General features: G+C 46.5%; 1 protein-coding gene across 1 annotated transcript in view; it reads left to right on the top strand.

The window, feature by feature from the left end:
- Positions 1-12738: 12738 nt before the first annotated feature.
- SLC12A8 (solute carrier family 12 member 8) overlaps positions 12739-26589 on the top strand; it is a 50269-nt gene continuing 36418 nt past the window's right edge. The window contains exons 1-4 of the mRNA XM_074910647.1: positions 12739-12930; positions 13726-13872; positions 16744-16935; positions 20493-20724. Of these exons, the coding sequence (XP_074766748.1) occupies positions 12862-12930; positions 13726-13872; positions 16744-16935; positions 20493-20724 (640 nt within the window). The 5' untranslated portion in view covers positions 12739-12861. The remainder of the gene's footprint in view (positions 12931-13725; positions 13873-16743; positions 16936-20492; positions 20725-26589) is intronic.

A 26589-nucleotide genomic window follows, 5' to 3' on the forward strand; every position in this document is an offset into this window, starting at 1 on the left:
TAAATAAACTCAGATGTCCTCCTGCTGGAGTATATAACATTGTTTACACAGCACAATTTCAGTCACAGAGGGGACAGTCTTTAGATCTATGGCTTCATCCGTACACACTTTGAGTAAGAAATGAATGGCTTGGCTGCACTGCTGCAAGATGAGGAAGACTGCAAAAGTTGAATAGCTGTGTCTCTAAAGGAAGAGAGATACTATTCTGCTTCTGTGCTGATTCCTGACAATTCCTCTACTTAAAATTTGGAGTCTCTAAGTCCTGATATTGAACTGATGAGACTTGGGCCTCCAGTAAAAAGGAGTAGTTCTCTTCTTATTTCATATGCAGATAAACAGTGAACTTACAAGTCACCTCTTCATTTGAGTTGTGTATTTTTCAAATTATGAGCTATGAGAGATGAGATGGGTTTATTCCGATAAATAAACTAAATGTCAAACTTATAGTTTGAATTGAATAGATTAGACTGTACAGAGCAGCATAACTATTTGAACAGTCATCACTGCTTTAGAACCCCCTTCCCCCAATTTATAAATGTATATGACCTACATTTTATAGGAAAAAAATGTTTTTAAATGCTAGTCATTTATATAATATGTGCTTTGAAGGATTTGCTAGTCCACTTCTGTCACTTTTAGTACACTGGTATCTTTTATATGTAATGTATGCTTTTTATTATTATTATTATATTATTATTATTATTATTATTATTATTATTGTAGTAAAGCATTTCAGTAGGAAGAATTTTGCAACAGTATGAGGGGTTGAAATTTTCATTGTCAGAAATGAATTATACTGGACTTTGTCTGTGTAGTCTTGTCTTTCTTTTAATGCTGTCTGGAAGGGAACTTGGTATTCAATAAAGCAAGTGACCTCCTTTTATTTTGAAGGCATACTATGTAGTGTTGAATTGGATCTGGAAATGTCATGACTTTGAAGACAGAGAAATTAGTACAAAATCTAGTGTACAGAATAAATTGCGTTACGAAAAACCTGATGATATATATAGTGGAGCACTGTTACAGTGGATTTCCGATATAGTGTTATTTTCCTGAAGACCATATGCCTTCTTTGTATTTCAATTAATTTAAAAAAAAAAAAAAATCCGTACGGATAAATTTAGGATAACAGGTTTATTTCAGTGATTATACAGTATTTCTTTATCCTACAACATCTATTCCGTCCCTTTATTATCAGACAAAAGACCGTAACCTGAATTTCATCAGTGAAAGTATGTATATAGGTGAGAGATGGTTTTGTAGGAACCTGAAAAGTATGAATTTGTATATTCCTTATGTTTCTGACAGAAATCAGTATGTGACTCTTTCTTTATTCCTGTGAAATGAGGAATTTCTTGGTATCAAGTGAGAGAGAGTGTGTGTGTGTGTGTGTGTGTGTGCGCGTGTGTGTAGGTACATGAAAGATGTTTGGGTCTCATTGCAAAAATGATAAAAGTATAAAAGGATTTAATGTAGTTCAACACGTGACTTACATTTAATATGTAAAAGAAACATTTAAATTTCATAATTCAAAAAAGACAAAAATAGTTTTGCAGGAAACAAAACTATTTGGATAGCAGGCTTGACCAAATGAATTTTTTTGGTTAAACTTGATATATTTTAAATGATTCTATTTCTGCCTTTATTTCTGCCCTAAAAGCAATTTAAAATATTTTAGGAGTTACTCTTCCTGTTCATTTGACTGTGAGTGTAATTTATATCATGGTTTACAAAATGTGGCATGAAGGATTGGATTGTTTTATCTGTATAATACAATGAAAGATTGCTTTTTTTTTTTTTTTACATAATCATGGTGAATGGTATTGTATTAGGATTGATTTATTCATTAAGTGACTTAATGAGTTTCATCACTTTTGACATTATTGTTTTCTTATGGTTAACTTAGTCTTTTTGGGTTATAATACCCTTTATGTATTGTGATACTAAGGGAAGTTATGTTTTTGCTTTATTTTTAATTAAACTAATAGTTTGATAATTTATATTTGCAAATGATGCATTTTAAATGTGGTCACTTGCTGTTTGAAAAATAAAAATATAGAATACTGTTTTATGAATAGACTTAGCAGTATTTTTCATGTTAGATAATTTCAGACAAAATCTGTTTTCTTAATGATACAGATGAAGGCATGTAAAGACACATATCGTTGTGCAAGACTGAAATGGATACTTTCAACAATTAAATGAAATATTTAAATATTTGTTTTGAGACATATAAAACGTATTTGGGTTTTTTTCCCCTTTGGATCTCCTTTTTGCCTCCTTTGATTATAGAAAACAGAATATCTGACCTTGATTTTAATCCTGGTCATTTTAGACGATTGATCTGGAATCACATTAATAGAAACACAGTATTAGACCAGCTTTCCTTTTGTGATTTTTATTTGCACTAGAGGGCATTTATTCAGTGCCAGCAACTCTTTATGTACATGAGAGTCAGGACTTTGCTCTAATCTCAGTTGTAGGAAAGGTGAACTTGATTACTCAAGTTTTTAGTCTATTGGATAACAATATGCCATGTCTGTGCTACATCATTTTGTAGCCTGTGTAGTATACAGAGTATTTGTTACATAGATTTTTCTGTCATTGAAGCCAATATTTTAAAAATATTGAAGATCATAGCATTTATGCACTTACAAAACCAGAAATGTGCCCCATAGCATTAATTACTGATAATTTAGTTTTCCTGCCTTTATTTATTGATGTGTTAAAGCTGTCATTTTCCCTGAATATTTCTTTTTGGTAGGGTCCCTTCTGATAAAGACTTGATTTTTGTGAAATGTGTGGCTCTGTTGATTTTACTTTGTGTGAGAACATGTTTTGTATAAGAAAGTTTTAAAAGCGGCACAATACTTTTGGAAGAGGAAAAAACCCAAAATCTAGTGAAGTCCAGTGTTAAGACTTGAGCCATGATCAGATGAGCACTGCAGAAAGAGCTGTTTGGGATGCCAGTGCCTCCCCGCCGGGCGGGTGCAGCCCCGCTCCTGCGGCCCGCAGACTCCCTGCCTGGGCGTTCGCCACCAGCCACCTCAGGGAACCTCTGGGGCAGCGGTGGCTGCATGAGAGGAGCTTTCTGTCTGGCCGTAGCCTGAACCCCTTTGGAGGACGCTTAACCCAGTTGACTGCATTTGCACGGTAGCAGAGAAAGGGGACACAAGGGGTTTGCTCTAGGCTCTAACCAGGGGACAGCAGGGATTCTGAAATTGGCCTTGCTGCCCTTACTCAGTCCCTCTTAGCTGTGGGAGGCCATAGGCATTGCTGTCTCGTAGTGCCTTTACATGCTTCTGAAGTATGGAGTGAATACAGCAACGTGACTTGATATGACTTTGTTTCACTATGACTCCAGTGTGCATGTTTTGGTATTGTTTTTTAAAATAGCCTATCAAGAGCTTAACGTGGTATGTTAACATCCAGCCAGTATAGTAACTACGTTTAAAGGTTTCATGTTGAATAGTTTTAAATTGTGGGTGCACTCTGCAATATGCCTGAGTACTGTCTGCATACTCAGCCACCCTGCTTGTCTTCACCTTTGTTATGTTCACTTACATTAGCTATACTGATTGTTATTTGTCTTAATTACGCAGTGGAAATAAGAAATCAAACGTGATAGTTTCTCCTTATTGCCTTTCACAATTAAAATTGTCAAATAATAGTAAAGTGATAAAGAAGACAATTTTCAATATTTTGATGTGAGAAAACTAAATTACCTTTTTTACTAAATTACTTTTTTTTTTTTTTTGCTAGGAGAAGTAAAGAGTTTTCTGTTAAAATTAATGGTTATTTGTTTATTTAGAGGGCTGAAAAAAATCTCTCTCTCTCAGAAATTAATTTTTTTTTTTTTGCACTGCACAGGAGAAACTATTTTGTAGCTCCAGGATAGGCATCACTTTATGAAAGTAGAGAGATTTGGAGGTGGGTTGGTTTAGGGAGGTAGTCTGGAAGAGTGTCCAATTTATCAGTTATCTTCTGCGTTGCACTTGCCAAATCAACAGAAGATCGTTTCCTATAGAATATTGTTTGCTTTTTTGTCTGCTTCAGTTGTCAAGATACGGAGTTTAAAGAAGAGCCTGGAACAGGGGTTTAAAATGGAGCCCATGTGTGCTGTCCTTTCAGAAGCCAGCAGCCCTGCCCGGGTGGCTCAGGTAAGTTGCCTCCTCCACAGCGTCCTTCCCTTTTCACATCAGGGCTGGTCTTCAGGTTCAGGTCCCAGCTGCAGTATCTGCTCTAGCTTTTGAATTTCAAAGGCAGTTGAATGTGTACACATATGAGTCACTGGCAGAAATTAAATACGATGGTTTGGTGAGGTTCCATCTTAAAATGTGTGTGTGTGTGCATATCTTTTGCAGTCTAGCCAAATACATCACTTGTGCATGGCTGCCAACACTGGCAAATCATACAGAAGGCTTGGGATCCAGTTCCTCCCTCCATTCACACTTAATTCTGGAGTCTGCTGGGTGTACAAGTAACTGCTGATTTTTCCACTTGGAGTCCATCTCCAGGGGCAGCTCTACCTGCCATACACAGGAGAGCCAAGACATGTTGCTACATGATAATTGTACGCTGCTGCCTGCTGGTAGCAAAGCGGCTTGGCTTTTGGTTGGCCAGCAGCTGCACCTTTCAAGCCTCTCAGCTAGAAATGTGGGTGCCTAGTCCCAAACCAAGCTTTGTGCTGATGTCTTTTGACATCGGTGCATTGGCAGTAACTTGTACCTAGCTGTCTTCATTTAGAGGAGGTAGTGCCTTCCCAGCTCCACAGCCTGAGAGAGGTAAGCTGCTCCAGCTATGGAAGTGCAAGCTGTGCCATGGAACATGTGCTAGCTTTCACTTTTATTTACATATAATCTTTTTTTTCTCACTGTCGAATGTGATCATTAGTGCCATATCTAAGAGGCAGAAGTAACAGACCTTTTATAACTGCTGTTAGATCAAAAGTAGTAGCCTGGCCTAAGTGAAACCAAGAGGATTCTATTATTTTAGAAATTAATTTATGAAAAAAAGAGTGTGTTGTAATATCAATAACGCTATTCAAAATGTACAGTTTTTATACTCTGAAAGCTCTTCAGGAGCAGCACTTAAATCGGTCGGTCTTGTCACAAGATAAATTGAGTCATGAGAGATGATAAAACAACAACTACAAGTGCTGGGAATATGTTCAGAGTAATTGCAAAGTAATCTCCACCATGCAGTAACGTGTAAGAACAAAGCAGAGAATGTCATCAGAAGCTCAAAGGATGCCTTGTTTGTTTTCTCTTGAGTCCTGCGTTTTCTTCCATTTGTCTCGCCAGTTCCTGAAATCATCTTTGTTGCAAAGCTAATTATAGACAGATCAGAACCGCCTAAAAACGTTACAGCTCGGAAAGATGGATAAGCAAGTGCAAGGATACCGGTGTGCCAAAGAGATCTTTTCCTCCAAACCAGCACTCGGAAAGGAGCATTTTCTTTAAGATGGCATTTCTTAGCTTAAAGGAAAGCATCAAGTCAGAGTAAACAGGCTGATCAGTCCCCTAGTCAGATGCGTAGCTAGAGTGGTGGATGTTGCAGCTACTTGAAAAGGAGCCGTAAGGACAGTGTGAGTCGGGAATGGAGACACGCTTTGGCAGTGTTGGCTCTCACAGAGCAACTCTTGTTGCCTGAAGCTCTATTTTAAGGAACTGAAACAAGAATGTTGTTTGTGGTGATGCTCAGGTACTATATTGATAGCTGCTGTTATCACACACAACAAAATCAGAACTGCATTTTAAAAGCAAAGTACCATTTACAACTATGAGTAAACTTGAGTAGAAAAAGGCTGGCTCTTCAGTCTAGGAACACACTCTTTATGTGTAAAACAGCCCATTTTACTGTTGATCTAGAGTTTGTAGGTCATTAAGCAATGTGGTTAGGTAAGACATGTAGTTTATTCACTGTTACATATATACACTGTTACATATATACACTGCTGTGTGTGTACATGGAAATTGGCTTCCACGTTGCTGTGTTAGGAAGGACGGGTATGTCTGGCAACTGCAGAAGATGGTGATGAGGTATGTGATAATTAACACCCATTCTGCTGAGAATCAATCCACACTTCATGGGATGGCTGAGACCTGTGGATGTTTCAAATTCACATCTTTTGCTGACTGACCTCTGTGCTGCTACTTTCCCTGTTTCTGGGGACCACGTTTATATCTGTGACACCTCTGTAGTTTTTCCCTTACCTTTTTTATCCCACATAACCTTTGGTCACCTCCTTCACTCTCTTAAATCCGGCTCCAGACTCCATCCTCTGGAGCACTGTCCACTGAGTGACATGGACTGTCGAAAGCCTTCTCAAGTCAGAGGTCAGGATGTCCAATACTCGTGTCTGCCAGGCTTCGAATGGTCCCCCTGACAGTCCCAAGGACTTAACGTAACTTGAAGGGGAAGGATTCCTGCTGGTCTCTGGAACTGACAGCATTTGTTGCTAGTCCTGAAAGCACCCAAGAATTGGACTTTGATAAAACAATTTCCACTTCTATTTGCATTTTTTCCCCCCCTTTCCTCCCAGTAAAGTACTCAGCATAGGGAGAGAGAACTTTTAATTAGGTCTTTTAAAAACCTTTCTCAAATGGTTTGCGGTGGTTTTCCTGGAAGGCAATGTAGGCCTTGGAGCGGTGTGGAGGGAGGCCCGCATGAACACGCGGGTGGCTGAGCCAGCTGTGAGTCACGCAGCCATCCCGAGCGCACACTGGGGGAATTGATACCGTTCCACATCGTTGCATATTTGTTGCGAGAAATTTAAGTTTGAACTGCTTCTGTTGCATTCGGGTTACCTCTTTATTTTTAAAGCCTGTTCTTTAAAGAAAGCAAAGTGCTTTGCACATGACTGCCACTAGCTGATTGTCCTTGGAGAAGTGACAGTGTATGTCAGTCTATGGTTTTGCTCATGCGCTGGGTATGGAAAAGCAGTGTGCTCCCCGGGAACGCACGCAGCCCTGCTGAAGGAGTACTGCCGCCTGGATTCTCTTGCCAAGAAGGAAAATGTTGAAAATTGCCATGACTTAAATAGGAGCAGATGGAGACCAACACCGAGCACTCCTGAAAGTGCTTTTTTTTTAACAGCAGTGCTTGGTGATTTTAATGTGTCAGTGTAGTCCTTGAAAATACCTTTTGCTGGACTTCTGCAGTTGTTATTCCAGTGGGGAGGCAGGACTGCCTGAAGGAGTGGTCCGCAGTGGAGGGTGGCAGCGGCAACTGCCTCAAGAAACTTCTTCAGCTCTCACTTAGTGTGCATGTGTGTGCAGAGGCAGACGTGCCTGCAGGCAAGCCACAGGACACGGTCCTAGTGCTTCTTCCCCAATGCTGCCACAAATCAAAGATATTTATTTTGGATTTTATGCTGGCCCTCCAGATGAGAGAATCTGGCTGAACCTGTTCCCTGGTAGTTGTAAAGAGTGTTCTCTCTGGAGGGAGCTGGAGGAGAGCTTCTGAAATATTCCAGGAATGGGATATTTCAGAAAAGAAATCTGCCAATTTCCTCAGTCTTCATCCTCCTTTGAGAAGAGGGGTCTGTCTTCTCTGAACTCTTGCTTTCCTTTTCTGCCACTTGCTTGTCCTTGCTGTTTCTGTCCAAAAGGCTGGTTTGAGCTTTGCCTCTGCAGGACACTCTGGAAATCAAAGCGGGTTTGCTAGGCTACATGGATGTCTCTCATGGATACTTTATTGAAAATTAAAATGTCCCTAACTCATTTTGGCTTCATTTTGGCAGTAAATGAAGTCAGTGAACGCTACTCAAGCTGTAGAGGAACGGTGTCTAGCCTTAGATTTGATCCTATGTAGACTGAGACCGTCCAAAATTCATGCCTTTAATTCAGATGGAGCTTTGTCGCCGCAGGGTCGCAGGGTTTCTCGGCAGCCCTGACCCGGGGAGGTTACGCTGAAGTGAGCTCCTACTGAAGCCAGGCTGCAACCACTCCTGTGCGGAATCGGGGTCCCATTTCCCTGCGGCCGGCAGCTTTCCCTCCTGAGACAGAGCAGCTATGATTTTATTTTTTTTTTTGTCAGACTCCCGAGACTTTCGGATTTAGTGGAAGTCTGCTCCTAAACCCGAATTAGTTGGGTTTTCCGCCGCCGGTCCCTCTGGCACTGCCGTGCCTCAGCCCCTCCGGGCAGGAACTACCGGCGCTGTGCCCCGAGCGCGAGTGGGACCCGCCGAAGGCCACGCAGAGCGAGCCGGGGGGGGCCAGGGGCTCCCCGGACCTCACCCGCCGTGCCCACCTCCGGCTCCGGGCCCGGCCCGGCGGGGCGGGCAGCGCTGCCCGGGCAGACGTGGCAGCCGCCCGGGGCCGGCCCCGCGGGGAGGCGGTGCCGCGGGAGCGCGGCGGCGGGGAAGGAGGAGGGAGGGCCCGGGCGGCGCCAGGTGAGTGGGGCCGGGGCGGCGGGGGCACCGCGTCCCCCCACCGCGGGGCCGGGGCGGGGCATGGGGGGCAGCCCCGGGACCCCGCAGGTAGCACCTTGCTTTGCTTTGCTTTGCTTTGCCCCACGCTCCCTGGGGCGTCGCGGCAGGTCGGGGCGGGAGGGGGGGTGGGGGGGAAGGGGGAAGGAAAAGCTAAAAAATATGAAGCAGGTGGAAAAAAAAGAAAAAAAAAAAAAGGGGGGGAAAGAAAGGCAAATAAAAAGGTGAAAAGAAGAAGAAAAAAGGCAAAGGAAAGAAAAAAAGGGAGGGGAAAAAGACAACAAAAGTAATAGCAAAAATGGAAAACAAAAAGAAAAAAGGAAAAAAGTGAAAAAATTAAAAAGGGGGAAAAAAAGACAAAAAGCCGAAAAGAAGAAAAAAAAATTGGTCAAAAAAAGGAAAGCAAAAAGGAAAAAAAAAAACAAAAAGAAAAAAATAAAAGCAAGAAAAGACAAAAAGGTGAAAAGAAGAAAAAAAGGAAAATAGGGGAAAAAAAGAGGAAAGCAAAATGGAAAAAAAAAAAAAAAGGGGGGGGGGGGGGGGAGGTGGAAGGAAAGGAAGAGCAGGCAGGTACTTGCAGAGTTTCCCGGGAAGGGGTGGGCACAGCCGTGGTGGGCGCTGGCCCGGGCCCCCAACCCCGTGCAGGCACCAAGGTGTTGGCGGGGCCGTGGCCTCTGCAGAAGCAAAACTGTCTGACCGCGCCGGGAGGGAGATTAAAGCTGCTGGGGAGAGCCCAGCCTCATTTCCACCACTCGTGTTCCGCAGCGTTAGTTACGCTGCAGAGATCCGTAAAAACAAAAAGAGTTGGGTATTTGTCCTGGCTGTTGCAGTAAATGAGTAACTGGGAACAAGCGAGTGCTGCTCTGCGTGGCGTTACCTTCGTTGCACCGATGGCTGCTTGATTTCCCTTTAATTCCTGCCTTCCGCAGGGTCCCCTAAATTAGGTGTTTTTAAGAACTTGACCTGGAGAGGAGTTGAGGGGATTTATTAAAACTAAAGTGCGGTTGGATGCTGGGTCCCTGGAGAGGAGGAGGCTCGGAAGTACCTCCTCTGGCAGGGACAGAGGCTTCGGAGGTCGTGGGACCACACGCAGTTGTGCTTGGGAAGGTGTTAACCTTTCCTCTTTAAAATCAGCCAGCTGTTGAGTAGCTCAGAGCAGCGACACTTAGCTCAGACATGGCTTTAATGTGGCGATTAATAAAATATTATTGTTTCAAAAGGATGTGAAAGGCACGGAAATTTCATCTATAGGAATCTGCTTTTGTAATTAAATCCAGAAGTGTCGCAGGAAAGGGAGACGAGCCTTTGTAATGTTTCCGCAAGGAGGTTTGCTAATGCTCTTCTGCTCTCTTGAGCACTAGATGGTATGGAAAGATTAAAACAACTGTTCTTCTTTAATTTATAGACTGGTTAGTATCTTTGGCAAAAACTTTAGGAAAAGTAATATCAATTAACTTTCAAGTTAGAAGCTCTCCTTTATTAGAGGAAAATTGTGCCTGTTTGGGTTTTTTTTGGCAGGCTGGTGTGTATAGCAGAAAAAGCTTCTGCTGGGTCGGTGACCCAGATAGATAATACTGCCCGAAAAGATCTCTCTGCTATGGAGCAACTTAAAAACCGTGCTGTGCTGGTAGCGTGCTGCATGGGACAAGAGGAGGGCTCCTGCTCCAAGGACTTTCCGCTTTCAGACCCTAAATTGCAAAGATAAGGTGCATGTCGCACGGCTCGGGACGTGGCCATCCTGGCATGTTTGTTCAGCTCTTGCTTCTGCGGTTTATACCCCCTCCTGTGTTTGCTTCGGTTACCTCATAGAGCTGACTGGATCTGTACGTTGAGGAGGGATGTAAACAGTTGCAGAATTGAGTAATAAGATATTAGGCCATTGGAAAGGCCGCAGAGGAGCAATAGTGGAGAGGCAATTTCCTGCAATTGCGGAGGAGAAAGCTCCTACAGCGAGGCGAGCGGGAGCAGGGCTGAACGGAAAGGGCATGGGAGCACAGGGCAGGAGAGGAGTTTTAATGCTGAGATAAAGGAAATTGTGAGTTAAGGAGGTTTAAATGTCTCAGGAGAGTAACATTTCTTGCAAGGTGAGCTCCAAGACTGAAATCCGTGCGTGGAGCCCTTCTCTCTGTATTTTGCAAGTTTCAGATTGGTAATAGAGGTGCATCAGACCTGCCCATGCTGTCACACGCCGGGCACGCTGAACGAGCGGCCTCAGCCACCTTGAGCTGCTGTGGGGAGTCGGGGCCATCTCCTTCGGGGCTCCCTTGGTGAAGTGGTTTAGGGGAGCTGGGAGCCATAGGACTGCAGCCTCTCCGCTCTTTCTACATCCAGCTGGAACTGAAGTGAAAGATGGGAGTTTTGGGTAGCTGCAGTGAATCCTTTAACTGAGTGAAATCTCTGGCAAGAAAGGGCTGCATTGGGGAATCTTAGGAGAATATGGTGATTCAATTGTAATCTTGTTTCACGTCGTGTATTTTCTTCCTTTTTTTATTACTATGGCTATTTGCATAAAAACATGAGCTTTGTGTCTTTAGAGTTCATCTTCTCCTGCTGCTTTTGCCCTGCTTGAAGCCCCAATCTCCCTGTAACGGCAGCCATGTGTGATATTGTGAAGGGTTGTTTGCTTTATTTGCTTCAAAAAAAAGGGGAGAGAGCAGCGAAGAATCCATGAACTCTTACAGCTTTGGTGCTGCTTAACCAGCCATGGGAACAGGGTGAAGAAAACCCTCCTGTGCTGACTGTTGTACCCCAGCTGCAGGAGACCTTCTGAAGCTGAAACACTACGGTGAAACACTACAGTGGAGCAGAGGCAGCACTGGTTATTTATTATTGGGTATTTAAAAGTGGAATAATAATAAAGGCAGGATGGTGAAAGTGCTGATCTGGGAGCTGGGATTCAGACCCTAATGCTGAAATCCTGAGTGATCCAAAGTAGTTTCTGTATATCCTGTGCAATAGGAAAAGCACATTTCTGTTGGTTGTCTTGTCTCTGTAGCTTGCAGACTTGCGGAGTCAGAGATTCCTACACTGTGCGTGTGATAAATTGGGTCTCTGGTCTCAGGTAAGGTGTCCAGCCATTGGTACAAGCCTTGTGTGATCCTGTTTGATTCCCGGTTGATTCTTGTAAGCATGTGAGCTCAACTGGCCAGGAAACCATCGGCCCCAGGAGAGCTGACGATCCAGACAAGCTGCCCTCTCCACGTCTGTGGAACATGTCTTGCTCTCCTTGTAGTTGCGCTGAGAAGTGGCCAAAAAGGCTCTGTTGGCAATTGGCATGGGAGACTGTGGATAACTGGTTGATGGCCATCACAAGACCATTTAGGGGAAGTTAAGACTTGCAGACAGCTGGAGGGAGGTGTGTAAAAGCAGCTCTTCACAATTAGAGAGAGAACTTTATATCAAGACCACCCCAATGAGGAAAGGAACCAGCAATTTTGTGGCAGAGAAATGCCTGTGATAGTTTTACCCTTTTGTAAAGATGTGCTAAATTATCCTTGAAATAAAGCCTGATGCTGCTTTCTTGGTTTGTACGTGGTGTTGAATTAAGCCTGACTAACTGCCAGAGTCTGCCTGTGGCAGGTACACTGGCAGGCAAGATGACAGTACCACCAAGGGTGGGTATGACCATGAAGAAAGGCTCCCGTACATCGGTGCAGGGGATGTGGCTGAGAGCATCAGGAATTCAGAGTGTGGGTCTCTGGTGGTGGACACCTTCAGCTGGAACCTCCAGTTCCATCTCTGCATCAATACTGGAAGAGGAGCAGAGCAGGGTAACAAGGCCAGTCATTAAAGAGAGGATATATCAGCAGGACACTAGTCTGCAAAAGTACAGCTGAAGGGGATGTGATCAAGGCTGTGAAGTGATTAGCGGTGCTAAGAAGTAGATTGTCCATGTGTCCTATGTCACTGGAGCACAGGGGCATGCAATGAAGTTACCAAGCACCAGATTTAAAACCAATGAAAGGAAGTATTTTTCGCAGACAGCACGCAGTGAAGCTGTGGAGCTAGTGCTGCAGAATGCTGGGGATGCCAGGGGAGTGAGTAGATTCAGAAGAGGCCACCAAGGGCCGTTAAATGTAGGGCTGATGGTAGAGCCTGTGCTGCGGGCAGGCCCTGGGAGGGTGCTGGGGGAGTATTGCTCTCTGCTTGCTGTGATGACACTCTGTGGTTCAGCATCTGCTATGAGCTGCTGTTGGCTCTATCTGGGTAATAGCCTCGTGCTTCTGCAGACTAAGAAAGCAACAGTGGTGTCTTCTGTCTTTCCTGCTTTCACAGTAAAGTGCACTAAAACCATGAATCTTCTACAACGGAGGATCCAGCACTGCAGGAATTTGACCAAGGAGAACAGCTGACCTTCTGCTTGGATCAGCCTCACCTGTTGTAGTGTTAGAGCTGCACATTGGGCAGGTGGAGGCAACACAAAGGATACGATGTTCAGCCCAAATGGTGCCAGAAGTGAGGGATATGTCCAGGAGCTGTTCCACGAGGAAGCACAGCAGGTATGTCGAAGAGCCATTTCCCTTCACGGCCCGAGTTTCCATCTCCATGGTCTCTGCACCTCCTCTTGGTCATCTCTGTGGCAGGTAAATAGGACTGAAGTAGCAAAACTACCCTTGTTTTTGCTATGTAAACCTGAGGTGTATTATTAAGAAAGGGAAAGAGGGGACTTGGTTTCCAGAGGGCAGGAGGGAGCAGTTGCAATAGGAAAACTACCATTTCTCTGAAGTTTCAGGTCTCAGTTCCAGCAGCTCTGAAATTCACTGGTGTCCTGAGTACCAGTGTCTCCTCTAGAAACCTATTGTCCTGATCAGAGATGATGGGGTGTGATGGGGAGACCATCTTAACCTACTCTGTCAGTCCCTGTTGGTCCAGCCTAGTTTGTTATCTCATCTAGGAGACTTCTTCTCCAGTGCACTGAGGATCCTGCTTGTCTTGGGGTGTTTGGCAGGGACAGGAGAAGCACAACATATAGCTGCAGGCTCTGTAAAGGACCCCTTGAATGGTATTTTTGGTTCAGGTAACATTAGCAACAGAGTTAACTCGTTGAGGATGAGTAGGATTCTGTTGCTGCTTATCCTACAAGAATATAAATAGGGTATTACAGGGAACACTCTTCCAGGGCCCAGGGATCCCAACAGCTCTGCTGCACCTTCATCTTAGAGACAACTTGCAGCAAAGTGGCATCTTAGCAGCTGTTGGTGGCCATCCTACTGTTGGTGGCTGGCTGTTGCACCTCCTCTGCAGCCTGCCTGTAAAGCATGAGAGGTAAAACTGAAGGATTTGCTTTCCTCTAGGTGTCTCCAACGCAAACCAAGCCCTGGTGGAAGATCCAGCTGTTTGTGTGGGAGCCGGTGCTTTTTGGAACATGGGATGGTGTCTTCACCTCCTGCATGATCAACATTTTTGGAGTGGTTCTTTTCCTGAGGACAGGATGGCTTGTGGTAAGCGAGTGTTGACTTGGTTGAAGGTGTGAATAGGCATTTTGCTCGTCACCTCTTTACCTTGTGTCTCCATCACCACCCAGGTATTTAGGATTCTGTGCTGCTCATTGTAGGCATTGCTTATATGCTCTGGTAATTTGTAGCATTTTTAAAAAATTCCACTCAAAGGGAAAGCTGAAGTGGTCTTTGTGAGTGTTTTCATATTTTAACTTTAGGAAAGAAAAACACAACAACCAACCTTGACAATGAACAGGGACACCTTTGTGTTGTATTGTTGAGACAAAATAACTGCTTTTCAGGTAAAGCGTTTTGCTGTAGTTGCAGTTACTCTGCCGTCTTCCCAACACCAGTGAAGCAGGTCTCTTCCAAACATGTCAGTGTTGGAGTTCCACATGTCTTGAATGGCAATGCCTGGTCAGGTGAAATTGTCATCACTGCCACAGGGTCTTCCACTTGTGGATCCAGAATAGTATCTCACTGAGGGTCAGAGCCTGGAAGGGTGTCTCTGCTCCCGTCCTGGTGCCAAATGTTGTATTGTCCCTTAAATTTTCCTCTTAGAAGAAGGAAAGCTCCTCCAGGGACAGGTGGAATTTGAGTCTTTGGGCAGAGTTTGTGTCACAGGCATGAGTTCGTGTCACGGACATGGCGGACATATTCCAAAAGGAGCAGGAAGACACTTGCACTCTGTATTAGAAACTGCTGTGCTGAAGGCTTTGAAAGGAGCTGCAGTCATCGTGGTGGAGAGGTCGGGATGATTTTCCTAGCTCCCTCTTTCCCTGATCTTATTTCCTCCACATCTCCTTTGAAAGCAAGTTAACTGCTGGAGCAAATGCAAATAAAAATAAAGCCAGTAAATAAAGAAAAACTGAAACAGCTGGAAGCTTAGCATAAAAGGGAAGGGAGGAGAAGTCAGGGGGTTGGCAGAGACCTCGCCTGGCAGAGGATGGTCGTATGTCAGGCTGTTCGCAGAGTCAGGCTTTTGCTGTACATTTCCAGAGCCAGGGCTGGTAAAGCTTCGCAATTCCAGGGGACCCTAATCTTGCCGAAATGTTCATCGACTATCATAACCCCTTCTAGCACACATGCATAAATAAGCATCAGTGTTTAATGGGGGCTTTTTCTTTCCACTTTCTCTGCTTGCTATTGTTGTTGTGAGTCCAGCCTTCCTCCCTGGTCTTCATGTTAACTCTTTCTTCTGTGGGAACCATTGAATTGCCCATTAAGTAGTTGCTGCTATAGCCTGGTGCCACCAGCAGATTCTGCAAAATCCCAAGGCTATGTGTATGTTTGCATTTGTGTGTGCTTTTTTTTTTTTTTTATCTGAAGCATGTTGGATTTATTAACCCTTTTAGTCTGAGGTTAAGCTGTTGAAGAAAAATAACAATTATCCTTTTGAAAAGGAGTATCAGACTGTAGTGGACTGTGGTGCTGACCCATCCAGCAGCTGCATTTATAGCAAACCTTGGCTCTGTCCCCACTGACCAGATAAAGCCCCTGTCAAAGGCAGCGGGATGCTGAACCAAAATAGGATTTTATGATGATAGCAACATCCTGGGTATGTTTCTGTTGTTTCACAAAAAAGAGAAAAGAAAAAGAATCTGGGATTTCAACCAACCCTGAAGCCGAGAAGCAGCGTTTTAGTGCTGGTGATAAACAAACCTCATCAAGGCTAACATGACCTCAGAAATAAGCATTGCTGGAGCAAGGTTGGAAAGGAGGTTTGTGGACATGGCCTGTAATATGAGTAAAGGCAGGGGAAGGGAAGCCAGACATTAACGAAGCGCTGGGCACTGGAGGAGATTTCTGATCATGCAGTTGGAATCACTGTGCACTGGGCTGAGTGATTTGTCAGCAGGGGAAGGTGGGCTGGAGCATGAGGGAAAACTTTTGACCCTGGAAAGTAAATTACAGCCATGTGTGAGAGGGTTGGAAGGTCCCGAGCTCAGAAGAGGTGCTTGAATGCTCGTGGAGGTACTAAGTGCCTTCTCTGTCTGAAAATCCCACCTAAATGGCAAACTGAACCCCCAAAATAGGGGTTATGCTGGCCCTTAAAGCTTCCAACAAGGGCTTGCAGCTGGGTTTGTTCAGAGGGTTTTGCTTCTCACCCACAGCAAGAGCAGGGCTGGTGCAGCAGCTCCTCCTGGGGCCCTCCCTCTGCCCCAAGCAGAAAGATTTTTTTTTTTTTTTTTTCAGTGGGGCTGAATCCTCTGCACAAAACTCTCCCGAGTGCAGGGAGAGTGAGAGCCGCCTGCCACTCAGCATATATTGTGCAGATAAGAGCCAGCGTGTGCTGGTTTATGAGAGTGTTATTTATCTTCCACACTGTGTTGCCTTTGGGGTTTTGTTCTTTGGTATCTCATTGTTTGGGAGGATCAGAGCTTTTAAAGGTAAATGTTGTGAAAAATTAAAATGCGAGCTTGATGCGGTTAATAAATCAGCTGACATAAATCCCAAAGGTTCAATTTTGAAACGACTTTTTGTGATGAAAGTGGGTTTTTTTTAAGCGTGTCATTCTAAAGCATGCAAATAGTTGGTGATCCCCAGCCCATGGTGGCTGAATCATTGTTTGACCTCGCTCTTTTTACACCAGAGAGCAGAATCAGTGATTCAAGCAAGAGCCAGTAATGGAGCAGAACTTGCTCAATGCAGAGGTCTGTGCAGCCCCAGGATGAGGCAGATCATCTTCAAAGGGGTGCTAATAGGAACTGTAAATTTGGCAATCAGTTACATTATTTAGATAAGTAGGGGTGTGTGTGTGTTTTTCTTTTAATCTGCAGTGACTCCAGGGTCACTAGTGACTAGAAGCAGATAGGTCCTTTTTCTGTCTCAACAGACTTGGTGTGAGTTGATTTTTTTTTTTTTTCATTCCAGGGAAACACTGGCATTGTAATGGGTATGTTTCTGGTGTCCTTTGTCATCCTGGTTGCCCTGGTGACTGTCTTATCTGGAATTGGGGTTTGTGAAAAGTGCAGCATCGGAAGTGGTGGCGTCTACTCTATGATTTCGACTGTCCTTGGAGGTCAAGTAGGGGGGACCGTTGGCCTCCTTTATATTTTTGGCCAGGTAATTAAAAAAAAAAAAAGTTATTTAAAGAAAATTTAGAAACTTTATAATGCAGATATTAATCTTGTGCTTTTCTGCAGGAGGAAGTTATGCTCCAAATAAAATCAGAGTAATACTCTGGTATGTTGGACAGCATGAGAGAGTGCCATGGGGAGCATTCAGCCCTGCTCTGCTCCCCAAGAGCAAGCTGTGTGTGACAATACACTGTCTGGCATGGGTCACAACGGTGGAGGAATTGGGTGTCTGAACAAGTGAACCGTGCAGGACATGCCATCCCATCCCAAATTATCCCCATTGCCAGGACATGCCCTTGCTGGCAAGAGACTTGACTTAAACCAAAGTGGGAGAGGCCAGGGTGGCCACCTAAAGCACAGCGTGCAGCTGTGGGCTGGCAGGTTGGCTTTGGCGTGCTTCCCATGCCCTTAGGGACTGGGCAAGCCTTGGCTGCTTCTCCACAGCAGCCAGCAGAAGCGGAGCTGGTATGGGAGGAGAGCTGGATAGTGGTAAGGGCTACAGCTAATTGACTTCTCAAGGTCCAAAAGTCACAGTTCTGGGTTTTCTGAAAGGCCCCAAGGAGCTGTCATGGTGGTGAATCACTGAAATACACAAGTAGTAAACATAAAGAATGGAAAGTAATCTCTTAAACCTGCAGTAACTTAACCCCCTCCCCCCATAAAGATGTTATGAACAGTATAAAATGTGGCGAGCAGAGAAGCATTTTTATTGAGGTTTGTTTTTAACTGGCTGGCTTGCAGCAATCTCTGAAAACCCTTAAAAAACCCCAAACCAAAAATAACCCCCTCTTCTCCTTTCACTCCAGATTAAAAGCAAGTGTCCATAAAATACAAACTGAACACAGTTACAAGCCAAGATATGGAAATGGGCCACACATGAGAATCCTTCCTGTCATATTTTCCACTCTTGCTCTGCAAGCAGACCCCGTCTGGGAAAGCAATCAGGTTGCAGCCTGTCCTGAGGGTCGTAAAAACTGGGCTGCAGCAGCCCCGGCCCCTGCCTAGGCATCTCATGTGCATGGAGGGCTGCGGGGTGGGGGCAGGCAGCTCGCTTAGGAGTGCTTTGCCTGCTACCAAGAACTGATGCCTTTCCCTTCTTTTTGGCCGTGCTTTCTGCCCAATGTGCTTTGCACCAGCTGCAGGCTGCTCCCCCACTACAAGATGCTCACAAGACGAGTCTGGCCAGAAATGGGGGTATTCCCTATTCCCTGGTCTGACTAGGGCAAGTGGGGAATGACTGGCCATGTGCTGCTGATGCCTTGGGGGATGGATGAGAGGTGGCTCAGTGCCCTGGTGCTGTTGCAGAGATGGGCTCCTGCAACATCAGCCAAGGTAAGCTGAGACCCAGTTGGGCTTTGCTGTCCTCCTGGTATGTTCCAGAGGAGAGGCCTAATCAGATTGCCCTAAATGATGCAGCACATGTCTACTAGGACCTACGGAGACGGATGCATGTTTGGTCACCACAGCCCTAACCATGAGGCCAGGGTTCGGTGCTTTTCTCTGCAGTATCCTCTCCTGGAGTGGTTTGCAGTAAGACCTGTCTATGCAAGCGGAGGTTTTCCAGGGTCCAGCCCTAAAATCCCAAAAGCAAAGGTAATGGCAGCGCTTGTCTGGGTGTTGAAAATCAGTTATGTTCCTCGCCCAGCAAAGTGTGTGGTTTGCAAAGGCTTGTAAGGGACTGATTTCTGCAAATTTCAGCCTAGAACCAAGTTCTGATTTCAAGACAGGTAGTTCATTAGAAACCAGCCCATGTCACAGTGCCGCTGGGACCTGGCACTGCTGTGTGCGGAGCAGCAGAGTGTTTGTGGGCACTCAGCTCCTCCGTTCTGCTGGTGATGCTTGTGATTCATCAGAGGAAAGGCTTCAAGGAGGCTTGTGGTGCTGAGACCGTCAGAGGCTCGCTCTGCTCTGCTCCCTTCAGAGTGTCCTTGCACGTTGCCAGCTTTGGTGTGAAAGCAAAGAAAACTTATTTAGTTATGAAAACTTAACTTCTTCAAAAACTGATGTCGGTTGGGTACAAGGAGTTGGGGTTAGATGCTACTGCTTTCTCTCTACGGGGCTTTTCCTCATGTGAGAGGTGTGGGCTGCACCTTGTTTTAATGTATTAATCAAAGTTAGATTCTGCTTGGGGTTTTTTTGGCTGCGGGTCACAAGTGCAGTTTTTGTGGGTGCCCCAAACAGAGCTGTGCTGGCACAAGGTGTTGCCCTCTGATAGCTCAGGAGGGGCCTGTTTTCTGGAGAAAGTACCCATGTAGGTACATGCGTGATCCACTCAGCGGTGGTGTAGGCTAAATACGAGTAAACAAGATTACGTTCAGTTATTTGGGGACTACCTTGCAGAGTCTGAAACTTCTCTGGTGGAAACATTCACAGTGGGCCTACCAGCGAGGAGAAGGAGAGACTTTCAAAGTGCAGTTCACCCAATCTGTACTAGGTGTCTGCCTATGGTGAAAGTGAATCCTTCTCCAGGATCTCCAAGTTGTAAGTGTCCGAGCCTGCAGACATGAATCCCACACACCTTGCTTGCCAAAAACCATGCCTGAACTCACAGCTCCTGGGTGTGGGTTAGGTCATCTTGAACACCCTCAGTGAAGCGGTGCTGGGTTGGTCCAAGGGGGTTCTGCACTGAAGGAGGGGTCTGCTCTAGCTATTGCTGGCTTGGGTGGGGGTTTTCTCCCTTCCAGTCATGTGGGAGCTGTGCTGCACATCCCTCACCCATCGATGGGGATAGTGGGGTCACAGGACCCAAGGTCACACCGCCCATGCCAGCGTGCCACTGTGTGCTGGGGGTGCCATGCACTGGAAAGGGTTGTTCCTGAAATGTCAGCGAGTGGGAACCTCTGGAGGGAAATGTCCTGGTATTTAGGATTGCTGCCCTGCGGTGGGGTTTCAGGCTGGAACCTGTGCTGCAGATGTCCCATCCTGCAGACTCCCAGCCACCCAGGGCAGAGCACATGTTCTGCCCTGAGACAAACAAGCAGCTTTCCCAGGAGCTCAGGGGGCATGGCTTGCACAATGCACTCTCCTCAAAAGTTCAGGCTCCATTCCAGAAACAAGATGGGGAGCCAGTGAAACATCAGACTTTACATCCAAACTAAACACTGACTTAAAAATAACCCCTGGGAGGCAATAAAGGGGGAAGCAAACTGCCATTCTTCAGGCAGGTGTCAAACTGGGATGCTTTCCTTCAGAGAAACAGAAGAAGGGAAGAAACTTAGAGGTTGACTCATCCTTTTCTCCCTTGGAGTGTGGTTTCACCTGGAGCATTAATGGAGGGTGAATTTTAAAGCCAGTGGAAAGTTGCTGGGCTACTGGTCCTAGTACCCAACCTGCTCTGTTTACCCAGGCAGTAGGTAAGCTGCCCTGGCAGCGTGTTGCCTTGCAGCAATAAGGTTCAGTTCCTGTAGGCTAGAGTAGCATGAAAGATTGTATCGTGGCAGCAAATGTCTGTCTGTCTGAACAGAGACACTCTAGGCCAGCATGGGGGCTGTGGATGGGATCCCTCATTCTCCCGTGGGGCACTTACAGGGCTCTGTCCTTCAGTGCGTTGCAGGTGCCATGTACATCACTGGATTCGCAGAGTCCATTGCGGATGTCTTGAGCCTCAGCAACATCTGGGCAGTGCGCGGGATCTCCCTGGCTGTCCTGCTGGGCCTGCTGGGGATCAACCTGGCTGGGGTGAAGTGGATCATCAGGCTCCAGCTTCTACTGCTCTTCCTACTGGCTGTCTCAACGCTGGACTTTGTTATTGGGTCCTTTACACACCTTGATCCAGGTAAAACTGGGGGTGCATCGTGTTGGGGTCGGGAGGCATTTATCCCCCAGAATTTACTCCTTAGGTGTCTTTGTGAAATTACACATCTGGGCAGAGGTAGAGTTCAGCACTTCCAAACATGTCTCCTGTCCTTTGGTACTGATCTTTTAGAGGCAACCTGTAATTTTGCAAGGAGTGTTTCCAGAGCATGACTGAAGATGCCTTATTAATTTAGGTGTTTAACCTCAGGAATTGAGCTCTCCATGTGTGCACTTGTTACTCTTGTATTGCACTCTAAGATTTTCTAACAATAGAGAGTGGCTGTGTTTGCAGTCACTCTTTGTAGCCTTCTGCTGTCTAACTCTGCATTAAGCATTGTGCCCATGAAAACAGAAGACTGACTTTGCGTGAAGGAGATCTTCTCTCTAAAGACCCCTGCGGTCTCTTAGACCCTGGCTGTGGTGAGCTGTGACACCAGCACTGGCCCTGGGCTGCACACCCCTGGATTTGCTGCCCAGGGCCATGGTGGGAAAGCCAAGGAGGGAGCTGGGTGGTCTGGGGCAGGTGACTGCTGGGGTTTCAGGTGCAAGTCTCCCCTGTTAACCTTCCCCAGCCTGACTTCAGCCTGCAGTGGTGGCTTCAGCTTGGGCAAGGTGGAGGTTTGGGGCTCCCACCTGCAACCCTGCTTGCACCCCAAGGCCTATTCCCCTCTCTCCATCCTCATCCTTGAGAGGTGCTTGAAGGGAAACACACCTCAAGATGCGGGGAGTTGTGGTGGAAGGGGTCCATAAAGTGCTGCAGCAGCCACTCCAGCAATAATGAAGTGTAATTAGCTGAGTAAACAGAAGGTGTCAGCTTTTTCTTGGCTTCCCCCGTGTCCAGCAGCACCTTAGGCGGTTGCAATCGACCTGCTAAAGTTAGCTTAAAGGAAAGATCTTCGGTTTTGGTTTACAGTTGGGATTCAGCCGCCAAGCCAGGCAGCAGGAGGGAATCACAAAGGTGTCCATAGTGCCGATGGTGCAGCTGTCTTTTCGTGCTGCTGTGTTATTTTGTGCTGCCGGTACAGTGTGCAAGGATGGTGGAATGGGGACAGAAGCTGCTGCACCAGCAACTGCTCCCCTCTCAGAGAGCCTGTTGGAAAAGCCTTTGCATTTTATATTTAGCGTATAAGAAATGTCCCAAATGGAAGCTGGTAAAAGTCTCAGCAGACACTTGCAAATGAGAATGAAGTGAGGGCGGTTGTGCTCAGTGTGGCGTGTTTTACAGAGAAAGCAACTGACATGCTCCAAACAGCTGCATTTCATAGGAAGTTGTTTTCTAAAGGAAACGGGGAGGGGTTTGCATTTCGGTTGTGCTTGGAGGAGGCCTTTAACGTGGACCTAGAGACCTTTCTAATAGTAGAGAGAAAGCAAATACTCAGGCTGAGACATGATGGTAGGATAGTGAACATAGGGACCAGGAGGACAGAATAAGAGGAACACAAACATCAGCAGGAAACATGCCCAAGTTGAGGTCAACGTAGTTGTCTTTGATTTCCTCCGCTGCCGAGCACTAGATCATTTTCTTCCGTCAGAAAAGAGAGAAAGGAAGGGAAACGAGACGGTTGAGCATTGCAGATGCTGCAGTTTAGCTGCAACTGGCTAAAGAGAGGAGGGTTTAAACCACGACAGCATGGAAGAGTATTGGGCTGGTGATGGCCAGATCCAAGCCCCAAATGCCAGTACCCCAGAGCAGGGCTGCCCGGACGGTGGGACCTGCAGCCATAGGGCTGGCTGGGGAGGGCTGTGGGTTTCTCTGCTTTTACAGACTTCCCTGTGAGAACTGTTTTGAGCCAGGCTGAAGGGTTGCTTCCTCCCAAGTCCTGCATTTCCCCAGAAGGCCTCTGAGTGGTGTGTCAGCACCAACGGTGAGCGCTGGGCTTCAAGAAGCCTCCTCACTCTGTCTTGCAGGCTTTGTGCATGGCATGGATGGATGCTTGTCTCTTGGGTGCAATTGCACTGTCAGCAGAGCGTCCCGTCTGCAAGGGGCTGCGGGTGGGATGTGCACGTGTTGGTGAAGCTCCATCCTCGAGAGTCAGCTGATGGCAATGGCGGGGTGCAGTGCATCTAAGCCCAGCATCTGGGGAAGCATTTGAGACCCCTTTGGGATGGGCAGTCAAGTGATCAGATCTCTGCAGCCTTCATGTCCGTGCAGATGCAAAGGTGAGCGGAGATGCCGGGAGAAGTAATTCTGAGGATAGACCTGTGCACTGGAAAGTTTTCAGCTGACATCTTGTCTGAGTTGCTTCCTTGTTTTATGACAGGTTTATGAGGTTTCAGTTCACAGCCTCAGGTCTCAGTCTCCAAACCTGTAAAATGGGCCTTGTGCAGTTATCCTGCCTTTCCTGCTCCTGCCATGGCAGCCTTTTCCCTCACTTAACATTTCCAAGTGCTGTGCACATACCAAAGAACTATGCATCTGCCAAGCAGCAGTTATTTGGATTTAAATAATCTCCAGGAATGCCTGTCCATCTTGAAGGTCTTAAACGGCTGCCTTTGTGTGGTTGCACTGGGTGGAGTCCACTGCTCTTCTCCCCATTCCCTCAGCTCACACCCAGGCACACACCAAATCGGATATTGTCCAAGCACTCACTCCCTTCCTGTGGTTTGCCTTTATTTTTAGTCTGAGGACGGAGCGTGTTTACACAAAAGGGGGCTTCTCAGCAGGGCTTCCCGCTGCTTTTTCTCCTTTTTATTTTCTCTCTATTGCCGTGGCTCGTTCCAGCTCCCAGAGCCGGCCGGGCTCCTGCAGCCCAGAGCCGGGGCTGGAGGAGCTGAGTGGCTCCAGTACACAGGGAGGGTTCTGGGTTGCTTGTCCTGATGGTGCTGACCCCACTAAGGCTGTAGGCCTGCCTGCCTGCCTGCTCCCTGTCCGGCTGCCATGTCCCTTTGCCTGGCCCCAAGGGCTGTTTCTCCTTTCTGCAGGCTGCCTGCAGGCTGGGGTGGGACTGGCTGATTTTTTGGAGTTAATCCTAAATCCTCCCCTCGGCTCCAGCTGGCGCTTCCCCTGGGAATGGGTCACGGTCCCAGGCTGGGATCTTGGCCAGGGGTGGGTAGTGAGGAGAGGGGCTCCCTGTGCTCTCTGAATACCAGCCTCATGGAGCTGTCTCTGGCCACTTGCCTTAAAATTCAGTCCCACCTCCAGAAACGGAGACCCCTGTGCTCCTTCCTTGGGACAGAAGTATCTCTTTCTCCCTAGGCACAGTTTATACTGTTTTTGCCAAACCTAACACAGGTGAATTGAAATCAGGCAGCACTCAACTTCTCAACCCATAACCAAGATCCAGCATTCCTACACAATTGCATAGTAGCAGTGCAGGGTTTTCTTGGCTTGGTTACGTTTGCATTTTAATTCCGGAGGTCCATACCTCAAAACCAGCCTGAGTTATTTGGGGGGGAACAGTGAATGTAAAGGAGAGGATGCTCCTCTCCGTGACCAGCTCCTCAGAACAGTATGTGAAACTTTTTGGCCTCTTCACGTCCCAAACATTAGAGTCACGGAAAAAGAAGATAAGCCTGCCATTAATGCCCACTCTTTTATTTTCCTAGCATATCTCTGTTAATTTTTGTGTGGGGTGACTCCCAAATACTCCCTTTCAATTAGGCGCCTGCTTTCCTGTTTTGGCAGTGGCTCTCAGGTGCCCCGTTAAAGCAGAGCGGCTGCAGGAATGCGTGGAGAGGGCAGTTATTAGGGGGAGGGCTGGTGTTAATTTGGTTGCACTTTGTTGGTGAGACTAAAGGGATCGCAACATGAGCAAAAGAGGCCCAACAACAGCCTCTTAAATGCCTGGGGGAAAAAAAAAATAAAAAGATTTTGTTGGGAATTCAGGAATTGGGTCCCCTTGGTTTGTGACCCCCCTGTCCTGCAGCAGATAGTGCCACATGGCTGGAAAAGTGCTGAGCCTGGCATCGTGGGGCTCAGCCCCTCGCCTCCCACTGGGGAAACCAGGTAGTTCGTTTCTCAGGGAGGTGGGAAGGCTTGAAGGGCCCGTTGCTGTCAGGGTGCTTCTGCTTGGGATTATTTTCCATGCAAATCACATCCTTCATGTCACCTGCCTGGGTTTTGGCTTCCCAAAGTTGCTCTCGGAGCCCAGAAAACTCATTTTTCATTCTTGCTTCTTCCTCCAAGGGTGAATCTTTTGGAGGATTCAGCCCCCTCGGGTGTTCTGCGGCTGATCTCGGGGAGGTGATCCTCTCCCTTGGGTACCACTGGTGAGGAGCTGTGGGATATGAGCTTCACCTGGGGCTGCAGGAGCGGACAGGGAACCTGTAATTGTTGGTGTGATTTATGTATATAAACACTGGTGTTGTGAAGTTCCCTCAAATGGTGACTCAGCTTTGATGGATTGTATTAATTAAATATATTCCCACATATTTAATATGAAAGTGTCCTAATCAGGGGCTTTTGATTGGCTCTTGGTTGTTTTATTTTATTTTTGGGCACAAGGGGTGTGCCCCAATTTCATAAGAGAGGGTGCAGGAAGGATGTGTGTGTCAGAAGATGATCAGCAGCTAATCCCAGAGGCTTTATCCAGGCTGATTGCTGACTTCCTGTCCTGAGACACATCTGGAAACTGGCATCAAATTCCAAGTAGAAATCACTGAGTGAGCGGCAGCAGAAAAAAAATCCCACTTTGCTACTGAACAAGGTAGACACCGTGGTGAATAAAAGCAGGAGGTTGCTAATACGCTCTTTATTTATTAAAAAACACGGGATTGCTTTCCCCAGGTTTTTCCAATTATAGTGCATTGAATGGCCCTGACATCACTCTTGAGCTGGGGCCAGCCTATTCAACAGTCTGGCGAAGACATTTATTAACTGGTTACCTGCCAATTGTCTGGGCTAGGAGCTGCGGGACAGATGTGTTTTGAAAAGTGATAACATTGTTAGGGGCCTTATTTAGATAGTGAGAGGAAGGCTACACCACTTTGTCCAGGCTCTCTGAAGTAGGTATTTAAAGCAGTTTATTAAAAAAAAAATAAAAAATTAGGTTGATGTAACTTTGCTACATGGTTCCCCTCTGCTGCTCTGTTTGTAGGCAGGGTTTCACAGTGTGTCCTTGCTGGAGGACAGCTGGAAGTAGGACTTTGTTGAGGAGCAGTGGTCTTGCCTGCTGGCAGATGCTCAGGGTGTCAGTACAGCTGTTGCTCACTGGGAGCCAGGGCTGGCGTCCCTGTGCCCCTGCTTTGCCGAGGCCAGGTGGGATTTCTGAGCCCACAGTCCTGAAGCATAGACCAGGAGGTGGGTAAGGAGGAGGGGAGGTCCCTGCCCTCCTGTAACCCTCCAGGCTGTGCTGGGGATGCCGTGTACATCTAACGTGCTTGTAAAAATTTCCAGTGATGGATCCTCCGCTGCATCATTGGAGACTCTGCTCTAGACACAGCCATCTCAAGCTAACTCCCCATTCTTGCAGTCAAAACCCACTGCTTTGGATCTCTTGAGGACTTGAGGACCAGCTAATGTCCGTCCTTTCTGCATTAAACCACCTTGCCTGGAAGACCTCTTGTGCTCCTCTTCAGTCTTCTCCAGGCTGCACCATCTGAATGGCCACGTGGGCATGAGAGCGAGCTGCCCTCTGCTCTGTGCTGCTGAGGAGAAGGAGGGTCCTGGCCTCATCTGGCACCCTAAAATGTGCCACTGCATGGTGCCATCAGGGCCGGGCTGGCCCAGGTCCATCCCCAGAACAGGAGAGGGTTTGCTGAGGTTGTTGCAGGTTTGAACTTGCTTAATAGGTGATACTACTCCCGATTTGTACAGAAGATTTTCTAAGTGATTGATTTAACCTTTAATTTATTTGGTGTTTCCCTGCGAAGCAATGCTGTTTGTTTTCCTAAAGCTTGTAAATAA

The sequence above is a fragment of the Athene noctua genome, chromosome 7 (genome assembly GCF_965140245.1).
Source record: "Athene noctua chromosome 7, bAthNoc1.hap1.1, whole genome shotgun sequence".
Classification (NCBI taxonomy): Eukaryota; Metazoa; Chordata; class Aves; order Strigiformes; family Strigidae; genus Athene; species Athene noctua.